General features: G+C 45.4%; 1 protein-coding gene across 2 annotated transcripts in view; it reads left to right on the plus strand.

Annotated features, from left to right (window-relative positions):
• The window catches only part of dscama (Down syndrome cell adhesion molecule a), a gene marked incomplete at its 5' end in the record, with an annotated part of 118,122 nt that extends 106,140 nt beyond the window's left edge, over positions 1-11,982 (plus strand). The window contains 15 exons of one of the 2 annotated variants that reach the window (XM_080483986.1): positions 949-1,104; positions 1,456-1,589; positions 2,347-2,500; positions 3,131-3,248; positions 3,331-3,494; positions 4,495-4,593; positions 4,686-4,874; positions 5,887-6,177; positions 8,355-8,531; positions 8,614-8,644; positions 8,756-8,871; positions 8,974-9,132; positions 9,868-10,065; positions 10,178-10,480; positions 10,935-11,982. In XM_080483986.1, the coding sequence (XP_080340112.1) occupies positions 949-1,104; positions 1,456-1,589; positions 2,347-2,500; positions 3,131-3,248; positions 3,331-3,494; positions 4,495-4,593; positions 4,686-4,874; positions 5,887-6,177; positions 8,355-8,531; positions 8,614-8,644; positions 8,756-8,871; positions 8,974-9,132; positions 9,868-10,065; positions 10,178-10,480; positions 10,935-11,317 (2,672 nt within the window). In that variant the 3' untranslated portion in view covers positions 11,318-11,982. The remainder of the gene's footprint in view (positions 1-948; positions 1,105-1,455; positions 1,590-2,346; positions 2,501-3,130; positions 3,249-3,330; positions 3,495-4,494; positions 4,594-4,685; positions 4,875-5,886; positions 6,178-8,354; positions 8,532-8,613; positions 8,645-8,755; positions 8,872-8,973; positions 9,133-9,867; positions 10,066-10,177; positions 10,481-10,934) is intronic. The other variant, XM_080483987.1, reaches the window with a different exon arrangement.
• Positions 11,983-14,132: the final 2,150 nt, after the last annotated feature.

The raw sequence follows: 14,132 nt of genomic DNA on the forward strand, positions 1-14,132 counted from the left end.
AAACACGGTCGGCCCGGACGTGACAGCCGGACCCAGTCTGCATGGTAACAGTCACACCCGAGCGGGAATCCGGAAAGTTAACACAGTGTCACCAATGCTCAGTGTTGTAATTTCTACCAGTATAATCTAACTCTTTATATATATATCGTGCATATTTTATGAGTTTTTGATGCACTCAATTCAAGAAATGGGCTTTTTTTCTGAATGTATGAAACTAATAGACCACCAGAGGGCGACAAAACCCTGTTTGACTAAAATGATGCCGCCTGCGTCAAACAATAAGCAATTTATTCAGAGATCCACCCCAAAAAATGACTTGTTGCTTGTTGAAATTTCTGTGTGAAAAAAAAAAGGAATTAAAATTCCTAGGTTAAACTAGAGAAAGATGCATAAATGCAGTTTTAATTGCTGGGGGAAAAAAAACGTCTGACGTGAACGATCATTAAGTAACTTAACATCATGAATGCTGTGGATAAGGCCGATGATCTGAACAGTCAGACTTGAATGTTTATTCAAGGTTGAAGACTTGATCCCACACTGATTCTGACGCAGTCGTGGTTTAATTATCCAGTTGAGGAATCTGTGCGAATTCACCTTTAACACCAATTAGTTGTAAATCTGTTGCATCTCATTATTGCTTCTAACTTTCCAGCAGTTTTCTGCTGTTGGTCAAAAAGGAATTAAAATATGAAGTGATTGTATAGAGAAATTTGTTGAATGTTGTTTTTTTTTTTAAGTGTGCTTCTTTACTGGGTGTAAACTATCTTGTTCTCTTGAAAATACTGTGAAGACATATTGATTACCTCACGAATCTGATTAGACGTGATCTGAAGTTGAAACTGTGGTTAATATGAAATACAAAGCTATCACACACACACACACACACACACACAGACACACACACACACACACACACACACTGAACTTTACTCGTCCTGCGCCCCTCAGAGCTCGGAGAGATCCGGAACGTGACCACGTCCAAACCCTCGCTGGAGCTGGACGGCCTGGAGAAATACACCAACTACAGCATCCAGGTGCTGGCCTTCACCCGAGCGGGCGACGGCGTCCGCAGCGAGCAGATTTACACGCGCACCAAAGAGGACGGTGAGGAAGATTAAGTCGCCTCGGAGAAGGCACAAGGGCAGGCGTCAGATCGCAGCTGCCAAGGCCAGCGTCTGTCACGCCACTTGTTTCATTCGACCCGCGGGTCCTCAAGGACTCACACTTCATATTACCTGTCAGGGTTTTTTTTTTAAGCAGGAATATATTGGAGGTAGAAATGACTGTGAATATGCTAATTAGGGGGAGAGCTGTAACTCCTGAGTAGCAGAATCGCCTGCAGAAGACGTCACGCCGCCATCTGTCTCTCTGTGGAATCAGCATAATGAAGAGCCATCATAGATCCTCCGCCTGATAATATTAGCTTAATGTGGGAAATATATCTTTGGCTTCCAGTTCCCGGGCCTCCGGCGGGCGTGAAGGCAGCGGCGGCGTCCAACTCGGTGGTGTTTGTGTCCTGGCTCCCTCCTCTCAAAGTGAACGGCATCATCAGGAAGTACACCGTCTTCTGCTCCAACCCTCACCCCACGGTAAGACGTCACAGACACACCTCCACTGGAAGCGCAGGAAAACGTTTGGCCAGCAGGGGGACGGCAGGTTTTAGGTTAAAAACCCATTTAAGTCAGTTGAAATCTAATATGGTTTGAATATCCAATGATAAGCAATGGATGCTCCACATGTTTCCCTTCCCAACAGTACTATGAGCCGGTAAAAATACAAAAATCACAATATACTTACAACTTGAAGAACTTATGGACAGTATGCAGTCAGATAGTAAAGAATTAAAATCCACTTTCTCTAGATCAGTGTCTAATACAAGAATAAATCACAGTATCAGAGTGTAATTAGGTGATATCATAACAATATGAAGTCAACAATAGTCCAAAACATATAAAGACAGGAACTTTTCATTTATTCACTATTTATTTCGTATAACTCTTTAGCAGCTATGATCTTTTGGAAAGTAAGCAGGTTTACTGTTACGAGTTTGCTGTTTTCTGACACTTTATATTGGGTGTATTGATTTTTAAAAGTGCAAATTTTGCCCCATACTAGTTGCTTCTGCTGCCTTCATTAATCTGTAATACATTTTCCATCTGTAATAATTACTCAAACGTTAAAATACTGAGAAAGTACTATTAAGGTTTGAAGCAACACGTATCCACCTTATTAGAATTTGAAACCTGAATCATTGCTGGTTTCAGGTTTTTCCTAGGTTTTGAGATCAACATGAGATAAGCTAAGAGTTGAGACTGATGCGGTCCTTCGATGTGTTTCCTCCTGCAGGTGAGCAGCGAGTTCGAGGCGGCGCCGGACGTCTTCTTCTACCGGATCCCCAACCTGAGCAGGAACCGGCAGTACAGCATCTGGGTGGTGGCCGTCACCGCCGCCGGGCGAGGAAACTCCAGTGAAATCATCACGGTCAAACCCATGGCGGAGGGTAGGTGCAGCCTCCAGGACGTCAGACTGGGGTGGGGAGGGCCCGTTACCATGGCAACCATTCCAAGTGAAAACGCAAATCTTTCGTTTTTGGAGTCCGTTTCCACGACAACTTTGCTCTGAGCCACTAAAGACGTTTTGGAAATGGCCCTGCTTTCCTCCCACAATCTTTTGGTGGCGAAGGTAACGACAGCACCAACTAGTGGACTGACATGAAAACTACGTAATTTTCAGAACGTTGCCGTATAAATGTGAAATTTTGCCGAATCGAAAACTGAAAAACGATGTGTTTTCACCGTCGTGTAAACGGGGCCTCTCTCGATCCCTCATTCCCGTATCTTCTCACAAACAGACAAGCGTAAAGGCCTCAGATGAATGTAAAGAATTCTGCGTGTGACCTTGTCAAGGCTTTACACGCCGGCTGAGCGCTGATAAGCTGATTGCACACGCTGATAGCGGCCGTGGCGTCTGGAGTCAGGACCCACGGCTCCTATCAGGACCGTCCTGTCTGAGGTCCGGGTGAAGAATGTCCTCTCCGCCGCGCTCCACAGATCCAGATAAACCTCATAACGCCGCGGCTGAAGGAAGGGATTGTGCCTGATTGAGTTTTACTGCATGTGTGTCCTCGCAGCTCCGGCTCGGATCCTGACCTTCAACCGGACGGTAACGACGCCGTGGATGAGGGACATCGTGCTGCCGTGTAAAGCCGTGGGCGATCCATCCCCGACCGTCAAGTGGCTGAAGGAGATGTGGGTGAAGCAGAAACGCTGAGTCGCTGTTGGTGATGGATGCAGGAGACTCTCTTTCATATCATTCGCATCTGTGTTTCAGTAACGGGACGCCGGCGCCGGTCGTGATGGACAGCCGACGCAGTGTCCATGGCAACGGCAGCCTGGTCATCCGCACGGTGAAAGCAGAAGATTCTGGGAATTACACTTGTGTGGCCAGTAACAGCTTTGGGTCGGACAAGATCGTTCTCAACCTGCAGGTTCAAGGTGAGACCTGAAGGACGGAGAACATCATGTGTTCATCGATAATGTGTTCATAACTAGAAGTTACTTACTTAAACATCGTCGGACCGTCACACTCAGGTTAATGAAGGTTTTATTTATAAGAGCTCTGAAACCACATGAGGATATTTATGGGACGTTATACAGCCTTAGTCCAAAACATTATGACCACCAACACGTGAATGTTTTCATCTTAGGAGCCAGTAAACTTGAACGGAAATTCATTTGTACGAGTCAATACACATACATCATCTGACCTGCAGTTTGTGTGTAACATTTGGATGTGATGAGGTCGGTATATATCTGGGGCGTCAAACATAAGAGCGAGCACTTCCTCTCCAGGCCACCAGTGGCACTGTTGAGGTGAAAATGTGTGGTGGAGGTTTCAAGAGTGCTTTCAGGTATCATTGGTCGATTTTTTCACCCATGCCATTGCAAAGTGAATGTATCACGACCTCAATCCATCTGTCCACCCTCTACTTTTCTCTCCTCTATCCTCTCACCCAAACTCCTTTCCCTCGTCGCTTATGTTATGCTCATGTGGATTTGTTGGGTTTCTCTCTGTTAAAAGCATTTAGAAATGACTGGGAATTGGATTTAATTTAATTAAGAGTTAAGTAAGTGTTTGGAGTGAGCAGACTTTGCCTGCAAATCCACATCAGGTTGTTTTAAACCATTTTGTAGAATTAACCCCAGATCTTTAGTGAACGTAGTCTGGTTCTAATCCTTGTTCTAAATACTTCTAAATATATTCTCTCTGTTGATGATCAAGTAGCTGGCTTGAAACTTTGGCACAGCAATTATTTATGGGTGTAGTTTTCAACTTTCATCAAAAAGGTGGTGTCTTTTGTTTTAATGTGATCTTAAGGAGAACTTCCATTCCCATTTGCAAACACAGATGTTCAACTTCTTACTTCCATTTTGTCTGATATAAATCTCTGCTGTGTGACTCATTGGGGAGCTTTGTCTGCCTTCTTCCCACCAGTTCCCCCCGACCAGCCTCGCCTCACCGTGACCAAGACCACCACCACCTCCATCACCCTCTCCTGGATCCCCGGAGACAACGGCGGCAGCTCCATACGAGGTCAGACGGACTCCGCCGTGTCCTCCACATCATTAAGCTTTATCGTATGCCCCGCCCCCTCATGCTGTGACTCCCGCCTGTGCTGTCACCAGGCTACATCCTGCAGTACTCGGAGGACAACAGCGAGCAGTGGGGGAACTTCCCCATCAGTCCCAGCGAGCGCTCCTACCGGCTGGAGAACCTCAAGTGTGGGACCTGGTACAAGTTCACCCTCACGGCGCAGAACGCGGTCGGTCCCGGACGCATCAGCGAGATCATTGAAGCAAAGACTCATGGGAAAGGTACTAACAGGGGCAACGTATGAGAGGCAGATACAAGTTTATTTTACGTACTGTATGTACAGAAGTTATTAGGTGGAGCGTATTGTTTATTATTTGAAAGGTTTTTGGTGGTACACTACTGCTGGAAACTTAAAGGACAATACATGAACTGACTGACATCATTTAACTGAAATCCTAAGACTGCAAGAGTTAAAGAAATTAAACATTTTGGTGAATACAAATTGAAAAGATCACTTCAAATAGTAGCTTCATACTCTTTTCACATGGATCCACAAGAAAAGCTGTGAACCCTCCCGCTGATCTACCAAAACATCATCAATCATTCAAGGAAACTTTATTGGTATAAGATTTTTCATGCAAGACTGCAACAAAAGTGCTTAAAAAAAATTACAATAATAATCCCGGAAATTAAAACTAGAACCACGGCCCCTTAAAGGCACAAAATGCACACATGGACATACACATTCACACACACCTTCAACACAAACAGAGGAAATTCTCTCAAGTTTAAACACACACCTGGTGTGTGAACAATTGCAGAGCAGATAAAACTTCAGGCACTTTAATTTGTGATGCTCCACTGATTGCAGGTGATAAACCACTTCTAGACTTTTTAGAACGCATTACCATCAATAGATGAAACAAAATGAAGCAAAATGAAGGATGAAGTTTTGGCAGTTCAACTCCAGCAAGGAGGAGTATCGTCGTAGAGCAAAAACCTGGATGTGGGTTTGAAAGATGGAAGTCTTGAACTGAAGATGCTGGTGAACGAGCTGAGAAGTGGATGTTGGAGAGTCTCTGACCAGGCTGGAATGAGGAGGAGGAGGAGGAGGAGGAGGAGGAGGAGGAGGAGGAGGAGGAGGAAGGTTACATGCTTCTGAAAGGTTTTAGAAAAAAGCCCACAGGGAAGATAATTGGTCTAAAATTTCAGACTATGTGGAAAAGCAGAATTGGTGCATAGAATGTTATCCGTGTCGTCTTATTAATGGCTGTATCGCCGATCTCCCCACAGAACCTCAGTACTCGAAAGAGCAGGAGCTCTTCACCAGCATCAACGCCACGCGGGTCAAACTCAACCTAAACGGCTGGAACAATGGAGGCTGCCCCATCACCTCCTTCACCCTGGAGTACCGGCCCGTGGACTCGCCCACCTGGACCACGGCGCAGCGCACCTCCCTCACCAAGAGCTACATCCTGTACGACCTGCAGGAGGCCACCTGGTACGAGCTGCAGATGAAGGTCTACAACAGCGCCGGCTACGCCGAGAAGAGGGTCAAGTTCGCCACGCTCAGCTACGACGGAAGTGAGTTGACACGAGAGACGTGAAGCAGGGACAGGCTCACATATTATATATGCATTAGACCAAGTCTATCTCAAATGGAAGACGTTTACCCGTGTTGTTCCTGATTCCAGTTAGTTAATATAAGCCGACAATTTCAAACTCAGAATTTTGTGTCTGCTCACACCTCTCCCAGCCTTCATACTGCATAACTTCAAATATAAGTATAATTTCAAATAGCAATAGTTCTATCATCGTATGCCTGAGACAGAGAGGGGATAATATGTATGTGTAATAATAAACGTAATAGTTAAAAAGTACCAATAAATGTCAGGGTTAGTGAAAAAGCATTAATACAATACCGATTATAGTTAAAATGTATCAATAGGTTTCAGTAACTGTGAAAAAGTAGAAATAGAGTAGCTGTAATAGTGAAAAAGCATCAATACAGTACCAGTTAGTTCAAATGTATCAATGAAGTACCAGTAATTGTGAAAAAGTATGAATAATGTAGCCGTAATAGTGAAAATGTCTCAATAAAGTACAAGTTGTAGAGGAAAAGTATCAATAAAGTACCAGAAAAAGTTAAAAAGTATCAATAAAGTAGCCATGATAGTGGAAAACAATCAACAAAAATGTAATAATAAAAAGAAGAATACATATGGTGGATTATATTAAAAACAACGACAGTAAATTAATTGTTTGCACACAAGAATCTGACACTGTTGTTTTCGTCTGCTCTGCTGTGAGAGCTCATGTCTGATTCTGCTGCTAAAGTATCATTCATTTATTACTAAATGCTGTAAAAAAAAAAAAAAAAAACACTTACATGGAGGGATAAACTTAATTCGACCTACTTTTTTTGCAAATACTGCAGCAATGTTCTTGTAAAAGTTGTACTTAACAACATGTATGTACTGGGAATAAAGTGCAGCTGCATCTTTCCTAATTAACAGACCCACTAAATGAGTGGATTTCTGTATTTCTGAGGTCGTCTGGGTATTAAATGAGTGTGATTAAATCTGTGATGCTCTATCGCTACTCCAGGTGTCACTGTTTCTCCATGAGAGCTTTTCTAAGTGTGATCCAAGAGGAAAGAGAGAGGTAGAGAGCTTTTCCGTTACAGTTCTGATACACGTGGGAAAAACAAAAAAAAAAACCTCAAGGACTGTAATTGCCAGAAACTTTAACAAACAAAGTGTGACTAACGGCAGCAGTTTGAGGTGTGGAGGAATCAATCACCTCTCCTGTTAATGGCAAAGAGATTGAAGCTCCTGTGATGAATGGGGCAATAAAAAAGACATTTCATGCTGAATGCAGTGTAGCTGGGCGCCGCGGCGCCATTCGGAGCCTACCTGCTGCCCACGCAGCGGCTGAAATAAGTTTACCTTCTCCTCTGAGGTACCGGACGCAAACGCTGCCTTCAGCGGTGGCGAAGCCTCTCGGTTCACATCCTGGACGAGCGAGTCGGGCTGAGCGTTTAGCTCTGAGCGATGAGTTCATGCACTTAAGTGCAGCTCTGCAAAATGAGAAACGGGCATCACTGCCAATCGGCAAAAAGGTCACGCGGTGAAATTAATACGAGGACGGCAGGTTGCGGGACGCTGCTGATTACCTGGAGGAGAAGGTCTTGGAGCTGCTGATGGTTTTGACTTTCACACAGTACATCCTGGTAATAACATTCAGGAGAAACTTTTATATTTACCATTAGGGATGCACCAAAGTAATTCAGATTTAGCTACCCGCCAATACCAAGTACCGATACGAGTCCTTCATACATCATTCATACTTCTTACACACTGCTCTCTGCATACTATAGACTGAGGCCCACTGTTAATGAGCCTACCAGTCATACTTTACTCATGTTTAGCACGTAGCATTGCTGGCGTGTGAGCCTGAAACTCTTTAGCATGTAGCACGTAGCACAGAGTTGCGTGCTAAGCAGTACTCTGGTACTCTGTCTTTCACCTCCTGATATTTTGGTAAATCTTCTTTTACAGTTTGAATTTTGTATTTCCCATTAACACTGAAGAATCTCCAAACCGCGGACGTCATTCATGCTCTCGTGTACGTTGCTGACGCGTGACATCACGTAGTACTCGCTGAGTCTGAGTACTCGGTGCAGTATCGGACCCGATACTGGCATCGGTATCAGGGCATGGCCTAGATAGCATCTTTGCTAACGCCCTGTCTCTGCGCAGGTACCATCGCTCCGCTGGTGAAGGCCCCAAACGTTCGCGGTGACAACCCCGAGGGCGGAGAAGGCCTGAAGATGATGGTGACCATCTCCTGCGTGCTGGTGGGCATCGTGGTGATCTTCATCGGGCTGCTGGTGCTGAGGAGGAGGAGGAGGGAGCAGCGGCTCAAGAGGCTACGAGGTGAGGCCACGAAACTTGAAAATACGTCCAGGAGACATTTCCACACAGGAAATGACGGATTTCTCCCGGTTTTGTTTTCCAGATGCAAAAAGCTTGGCAGAGATGCTGATGAGGTGAGTCTTCACCGAGACGTTCTCGAGTTTCTCCGTATGCACACGGCACTCTCCCAGCACAATTAATTGCGCCAGAATTTCACTGACAGTTGAGTCTTCTCCTTGTTGCAGTAAAAACACACGTCCAGCAGAGCCAATTAACAAGCAGCAGCAGACCCTCCGCATGCACATCGACATCCCCCGAGCCCAGCTCCTCATCGAGGAGAGAGACACCATGGAGACCGTCGGTAAGCACGGCGCCGCCGGCGTTACACTGAAATCACGCACCAAGCAGATGAATGTCACTGATTGTGTCGCCCCCCCCCCCCCCCCCGACCTTTGCCCCGCAGACGACAGATCCACTGTGCTGCTCACCGACAACGACTTCGGCGAGACGCAGAAGCAGAAGTCGTCCACGGTCACACACACTGTCCACTACCAGTCCCTCTCCCAGGCCACCGGCCCCCTGGTGGACGTATCCGACGCCAGACCAGGAACCAGTAAGTCCAGTACGGGCACTTTTTCTTTTTTTTTGTTGTTTTATGTCCTTCCCTTTGGAGCGACTCCAACACACCCTCCTTCAGATGGACGACTTGACTCCTTCGTTACTGCTGCTCTGCCGTGGGAGCACTTAGTACCGTCATTCACCTCTCCTTGCTATTCGGAATTGGCAAGCCGTTCCCCAGTGAGCCAATTATCAACACTGAACCGACTCAACATTTACATAAAACCCATTCCGCAGGTTTTATTGCTCTATTGTGTGTTCACCTTTAGCTCCTGGAAGGGATTGTTGTTGGCTGTACAGTATTTAATTACCAGTAAACCTGCAGGAATGTACCTGCTGGCTGCAGATGAAGCCATTTGAACGCAGTTCCTACATGATGATGGAGCAGATCTGTGCTGGTTTCTGGGCCAGTTTTCATTTTCTCCACAATTAATGTCACTATTCAAGTCACTATTGATGGTTGGAAATTGTCACTGTTGAGGTTTTTTCCATCAAGGAACAAGCAGGTACGAGTCATTACCAGATACGAGTGAGGTTTAACTCCTTAGGCCAGCCTAAATAACAGTACTCAACATTATCGTCCTCTCCTGACTGAGCATGCTCTCCATCGCCTCCTGGAGGTTTAAAATCTCCAGTTCCTGAAATTGGTTCCTGAAATTGTCCTCATCGTCATTTCATAAAGTTCAGTTCCTCCTCAGAGCTGACTAACCACTCGCTCTCCCTCCTCTCCAATCCTCAGACCCCACTGCCCGCCGGACGGCCAAAGCCGGCCCGGCTGCTCGCAACCGCTACGCCAGTCAGTGGACCCTGAACCGGCCCCACCCGCCCGTCTCCTCCCACACCCTCAGCACCGACTGGAGGCTGCCCACGCCCAGAGTCGCCGGCTCCGTCGACAAGGAGAGCGACAGCTACAGCGTCAGCCCATCTCAGGACACAGGTAAGCAGGACACCGCCGCTCCGCTCGCCGTCTGTCCACCCGGCCACATCCCGCTAAATGCTAACGCCGCTTATTCTAACTAATCCCTCCACTAACCCCGGCCCGTGTGCAGACCGCGCGCGGAGCAGCATGGTGTCGACGGAGAGCGCCTCCTCCACCTACGAGGAGCTCGCCAGGGCCTACGAGCACGCCAAGATGGAGGAGCAGCTGCGGCACGCCAAGTTCACCATCACCGAGTGCTTCATCTCCGACACTTCCTCCGAGCAGATGACAGCGGGCACCAACGACTACACCGACAGCCTGACCTCCAGCACGCCGTCCGAGTCGGGCATCTGCCGCTTCACCGCTTCCCCGCCCAAGCCTCAGGACGTCAGCCGGGTCATGAACATGGCCGTGCCCAAGGCTCACAGACCGGGTGAGGCGTCGCCGCGTCCGCAGCTTCGCTCGTACCGCCGCCGGGAAAACCCCGCTGCACGCTAACCTCTGACCACTTAAACCTGACCCGTCTGTCTAATGTCTATGTCTCATGTCTACGTCTAATGTCTACGTCTAACACCGACCACGTCTCAGAATCTGCTCGGTTCGTGTTTATCAGTACAGTTTGGCTGTTTAAAAAGAAAAAATCAAGAAATGATAAAAAAACAAATTCACAACTCTCTTTATTGGAAGCAGTTTCACTGGTAACAGTAAAATACAGTTAACATTTCCAAATGAGGATAAATAAGAGAATCGATAAAGAACCAAATCGTTAAGCAGAATTGAAAATGGAATCGTAAAATTCTTATCAATTCTCATCTTTGGGAGCATCGAGGCGCCTCACATTCTAAAAGGTGATGTTTTTTCATCGTTGTGTGTTTTTTTTCCTGCAGGGGGCGAGCTGGTCCACCTTCCTCCGTACCTGCGCATGGACTTCCTGCTGAACCGAGGCATGTCCTGCTCGGGGTCGTCCAGGGGGACGGCCAGCAGCGGGGAGAGGGCGGCCATGGGCCAGGCGTGCCTGGAGCCCCAGAAGAGCCGCTCGCTGAAGCGGCCGTCCCGCATGGCGCCGCCCACGCCCACGGAGGCCCCTCAGGCCGGCAGGGACCCAGTGGCCCAGTGGCAGCCCGGCTCGGCCGCCACGCTCCCACACAGAGAGGGCTCGGAGCTGGCCCAGGCCGCCAAGCTCAGCACCTCGCAGGAGTCCCTGCTGGACTCCAGAGGACACCTGAAACAGAGCAGCAACCCCTACGCAAAGTCCTACACGCTGGTATAACAGCAGGGGCGCCTGGGGCGGGACTAGAACTCACTCTAACACTGGACTTAACACTCAAGTGCAGTAAACTGACTTTCACCACGCAGTTCTGTATATACGTCCCCTCCCTCCATGGACGGGGGTCACTTTTACTAATCTCCTTTTATTTATTTTAGACTTTTTTTTTTCTTTGACTTCTTGTTTGTATTCTGTTTATTTTAATTTTTTCTTTTTTATTTGTTTCACTTGAGGAAAAAAAAAAGAGAAATTCACTCATGGGAAACGACTCCAGCCGGAGCTTTGCCAAACTAATTGAGTAACGAGGGAGCATTTATTTATTCTTGTTCATTCTTTCTAATTAATCGGTGATTATTAATTGTTAGTTGTCAGCTATTAATGATCATTAATTATTGATTACCAAATGATCTCTTATCACCATGACTACAATGTTGTTGTTTTTTTTTTTTTCATATGAATCTGGACTTTTCTTTTCTTTCAGTTTCTTTTCAGTTGTTTTTGTTTTTGTTTTGTTTTTCTGGAGTGGAAGATGACGATTTGGAGTCATTTTTTTCCTATGGAATATCCTTCTGAAAACACTGAATGAAACTTGGGAGAAATCTTGGAACGAAAAGCAATTGACACCAGTCCAAACTTTTCAGCTGCTCTCAAAATTGTTACTTTTTTTGAAGAAAAAAAAAAAAAATATCTATTTCCTATGGATGCATGGGGACTGACCAATTAAAAAGACGATGAGGATTACGTGGCTGGACGGCCCAGGCGAGCATTTTGTCACACTATGAAATGATCCAATGTGAAGATTTATTATTCTTATTACTATAAATATATATATAAAAAAGAGAAATCACTTTTATTTGTGGATATTACAGGGAAGAATTGATTTGGTTAATAAAGTCCTTAGTCATGTTTGCACATATCTCGTTTTAATTAGGAAATGGAGTCTCTGTTGATCTTTTTCTCTGTGTCCCATTCTCTGATGGTGCAATATGGAAAAAACAAAAAAAAGAAAAAAAAAAAAAAGATATGAAAAAGTATATGAAAACTATTGCTCTATACTGTACTGTAATGATGAAAAATAACTATGTTGTGAGTATACCTACAGGGCCGGACGCACTCCAGCTTGTGTATTCAGGTGTAGTTTACCACTTGCTTGTTTGCCGGGGTGGTAAATGACGTTAGCTAGAACAGGGAGAGTTTAGACAACTAACGGTTTTTGCACTTCACAACAGCGCCCAACTCAAGTGTGTCCAGATAGATTTTCTCCCCCCCAACCCCCCCAACCCCAACCCCAACCCACCCCAAACCCCCACCCCTCCACCACCACCACCACCACCTCCGAACTCTCAGTGCACTAGGTAGAGTCTTCAGGGCTCTCGTTCTCCTCAGTAGATTTACTGTTGCTGCTTTGCAGCGACGCTCCTCTACAGGGAAAAGATAAAGGAGGAAGAAAAAAAAACACAAAAAAAAAAAACTTGAGACAATCCAGCAGAGTTCCCCCATCAAACCAAACCTATAATGTCTATAGGAAATATCTGAAAGGAAAAAAAAAAGTGTGGATATACGTAAGAAGCTGTTTAATTTTCGTTCTTTTCTTTACTTCCTGTCTGCCCTGGCCCGTTTTCTGTTCTGTTTCTTTAGCCTGAAGGGAGAAGAGAGTTTGATCCAAAATGCTGTGAGGTCATAATGTCAGTTTCTATGATTAGTTTCTATGATTAACTGTCTTCATTATGATTCTACGTTTTAACAAGAATAAATGTCACTTTTTATTTTTAACATGAGTGTTCACCATGGTGGCACTGGAATAAAGAGAAACTAACACAAAGGTTCCAAACTTGATTAATAAAAAATGGCTGTTCCCCAAAACGTTTTTCACATGAGTGGCTGGTGGGTGCTGGTGGAGAGGAGGAAGAGGAGGAGGAGGAAGAGGAGCAGCCATGGAGACCCCGCCATCATGATGGTTTTCTGAGCAGTTACACTCCACACCAGCAGGGGGCAGTAGTGTGTTGTTAATATTTCCCTCCTTTTTTTAGCCTGACCAATGAGGTGAACATCAGGAGAACCTCTGGGGTTTTTAAATGACACAAATGGTTTAAAGTGAAGAGAAGAATAATTTCTAATCTCCCTTTTCTCCACTATGCAGGTAAATAACACGCCTCACTCATATTCCATGAACCTCATGGCGACAGGAGGCGTGAACATTGAATAAAGGACGACTCGCTTCAGGAAACACCAGATAATGATGACTTTATGCTAAATACGAGATATAATAAAATACACAATAAATCATCCAATACACTGGGGCTTTTTGGCCTCCAGGGGCCTCACAGGTTCAAATCCCTCTGCACCGGGTTCCCCTGAGCAATGGCACCACACTGGCAGCCCAGTGCTCCTTACACGGTTAAATATAAACTATAAAAAGGATGGTTTTAATACAGAGAAATCTTTTCAACAAAGGGGTTAAAAGACTTTCTTCTTCATAATGTAAATGTCTACAAAGATTACAAAATGAAATGAATGAAGGTGGAATCAAATGGTAAAAGAGACAAATCAATCATAGATAATATATAAATCATCCAGAATATTGACAGTAGTAGATTTGTTTGACTGGGACTGTTGAAGCCTTCAAGATGTCTGTTCCTTTTTGCTTTGATTCTTAACGAAGGTCTTAATGAGAAGTCAAGGACCTGAGTCCTCCCAAATTATTATTAAAGGTGACTCTATGTTTTAGGTTCAAGACTTCTAAGATGAAAGATAAGAACATTGAGCATTTAGTGAAGCGGCGGCCTAGACGTGAAAAAGTCTGATTTGGTATTGGCGT

This window comes from Lipophrys pholis, assembly GCF_963383615.2.
Source record: "Lipophrys pholis genome assembly, chromosome: 16".
In the NCBI taxonomy this organism is placed as follows: domain Eukaryota; kingdom Metazoa; phylum Chordata; class Actinopteri; order Blenniiformes; family Blenniidae; genus Lipophrys; species Lipophrys pholis.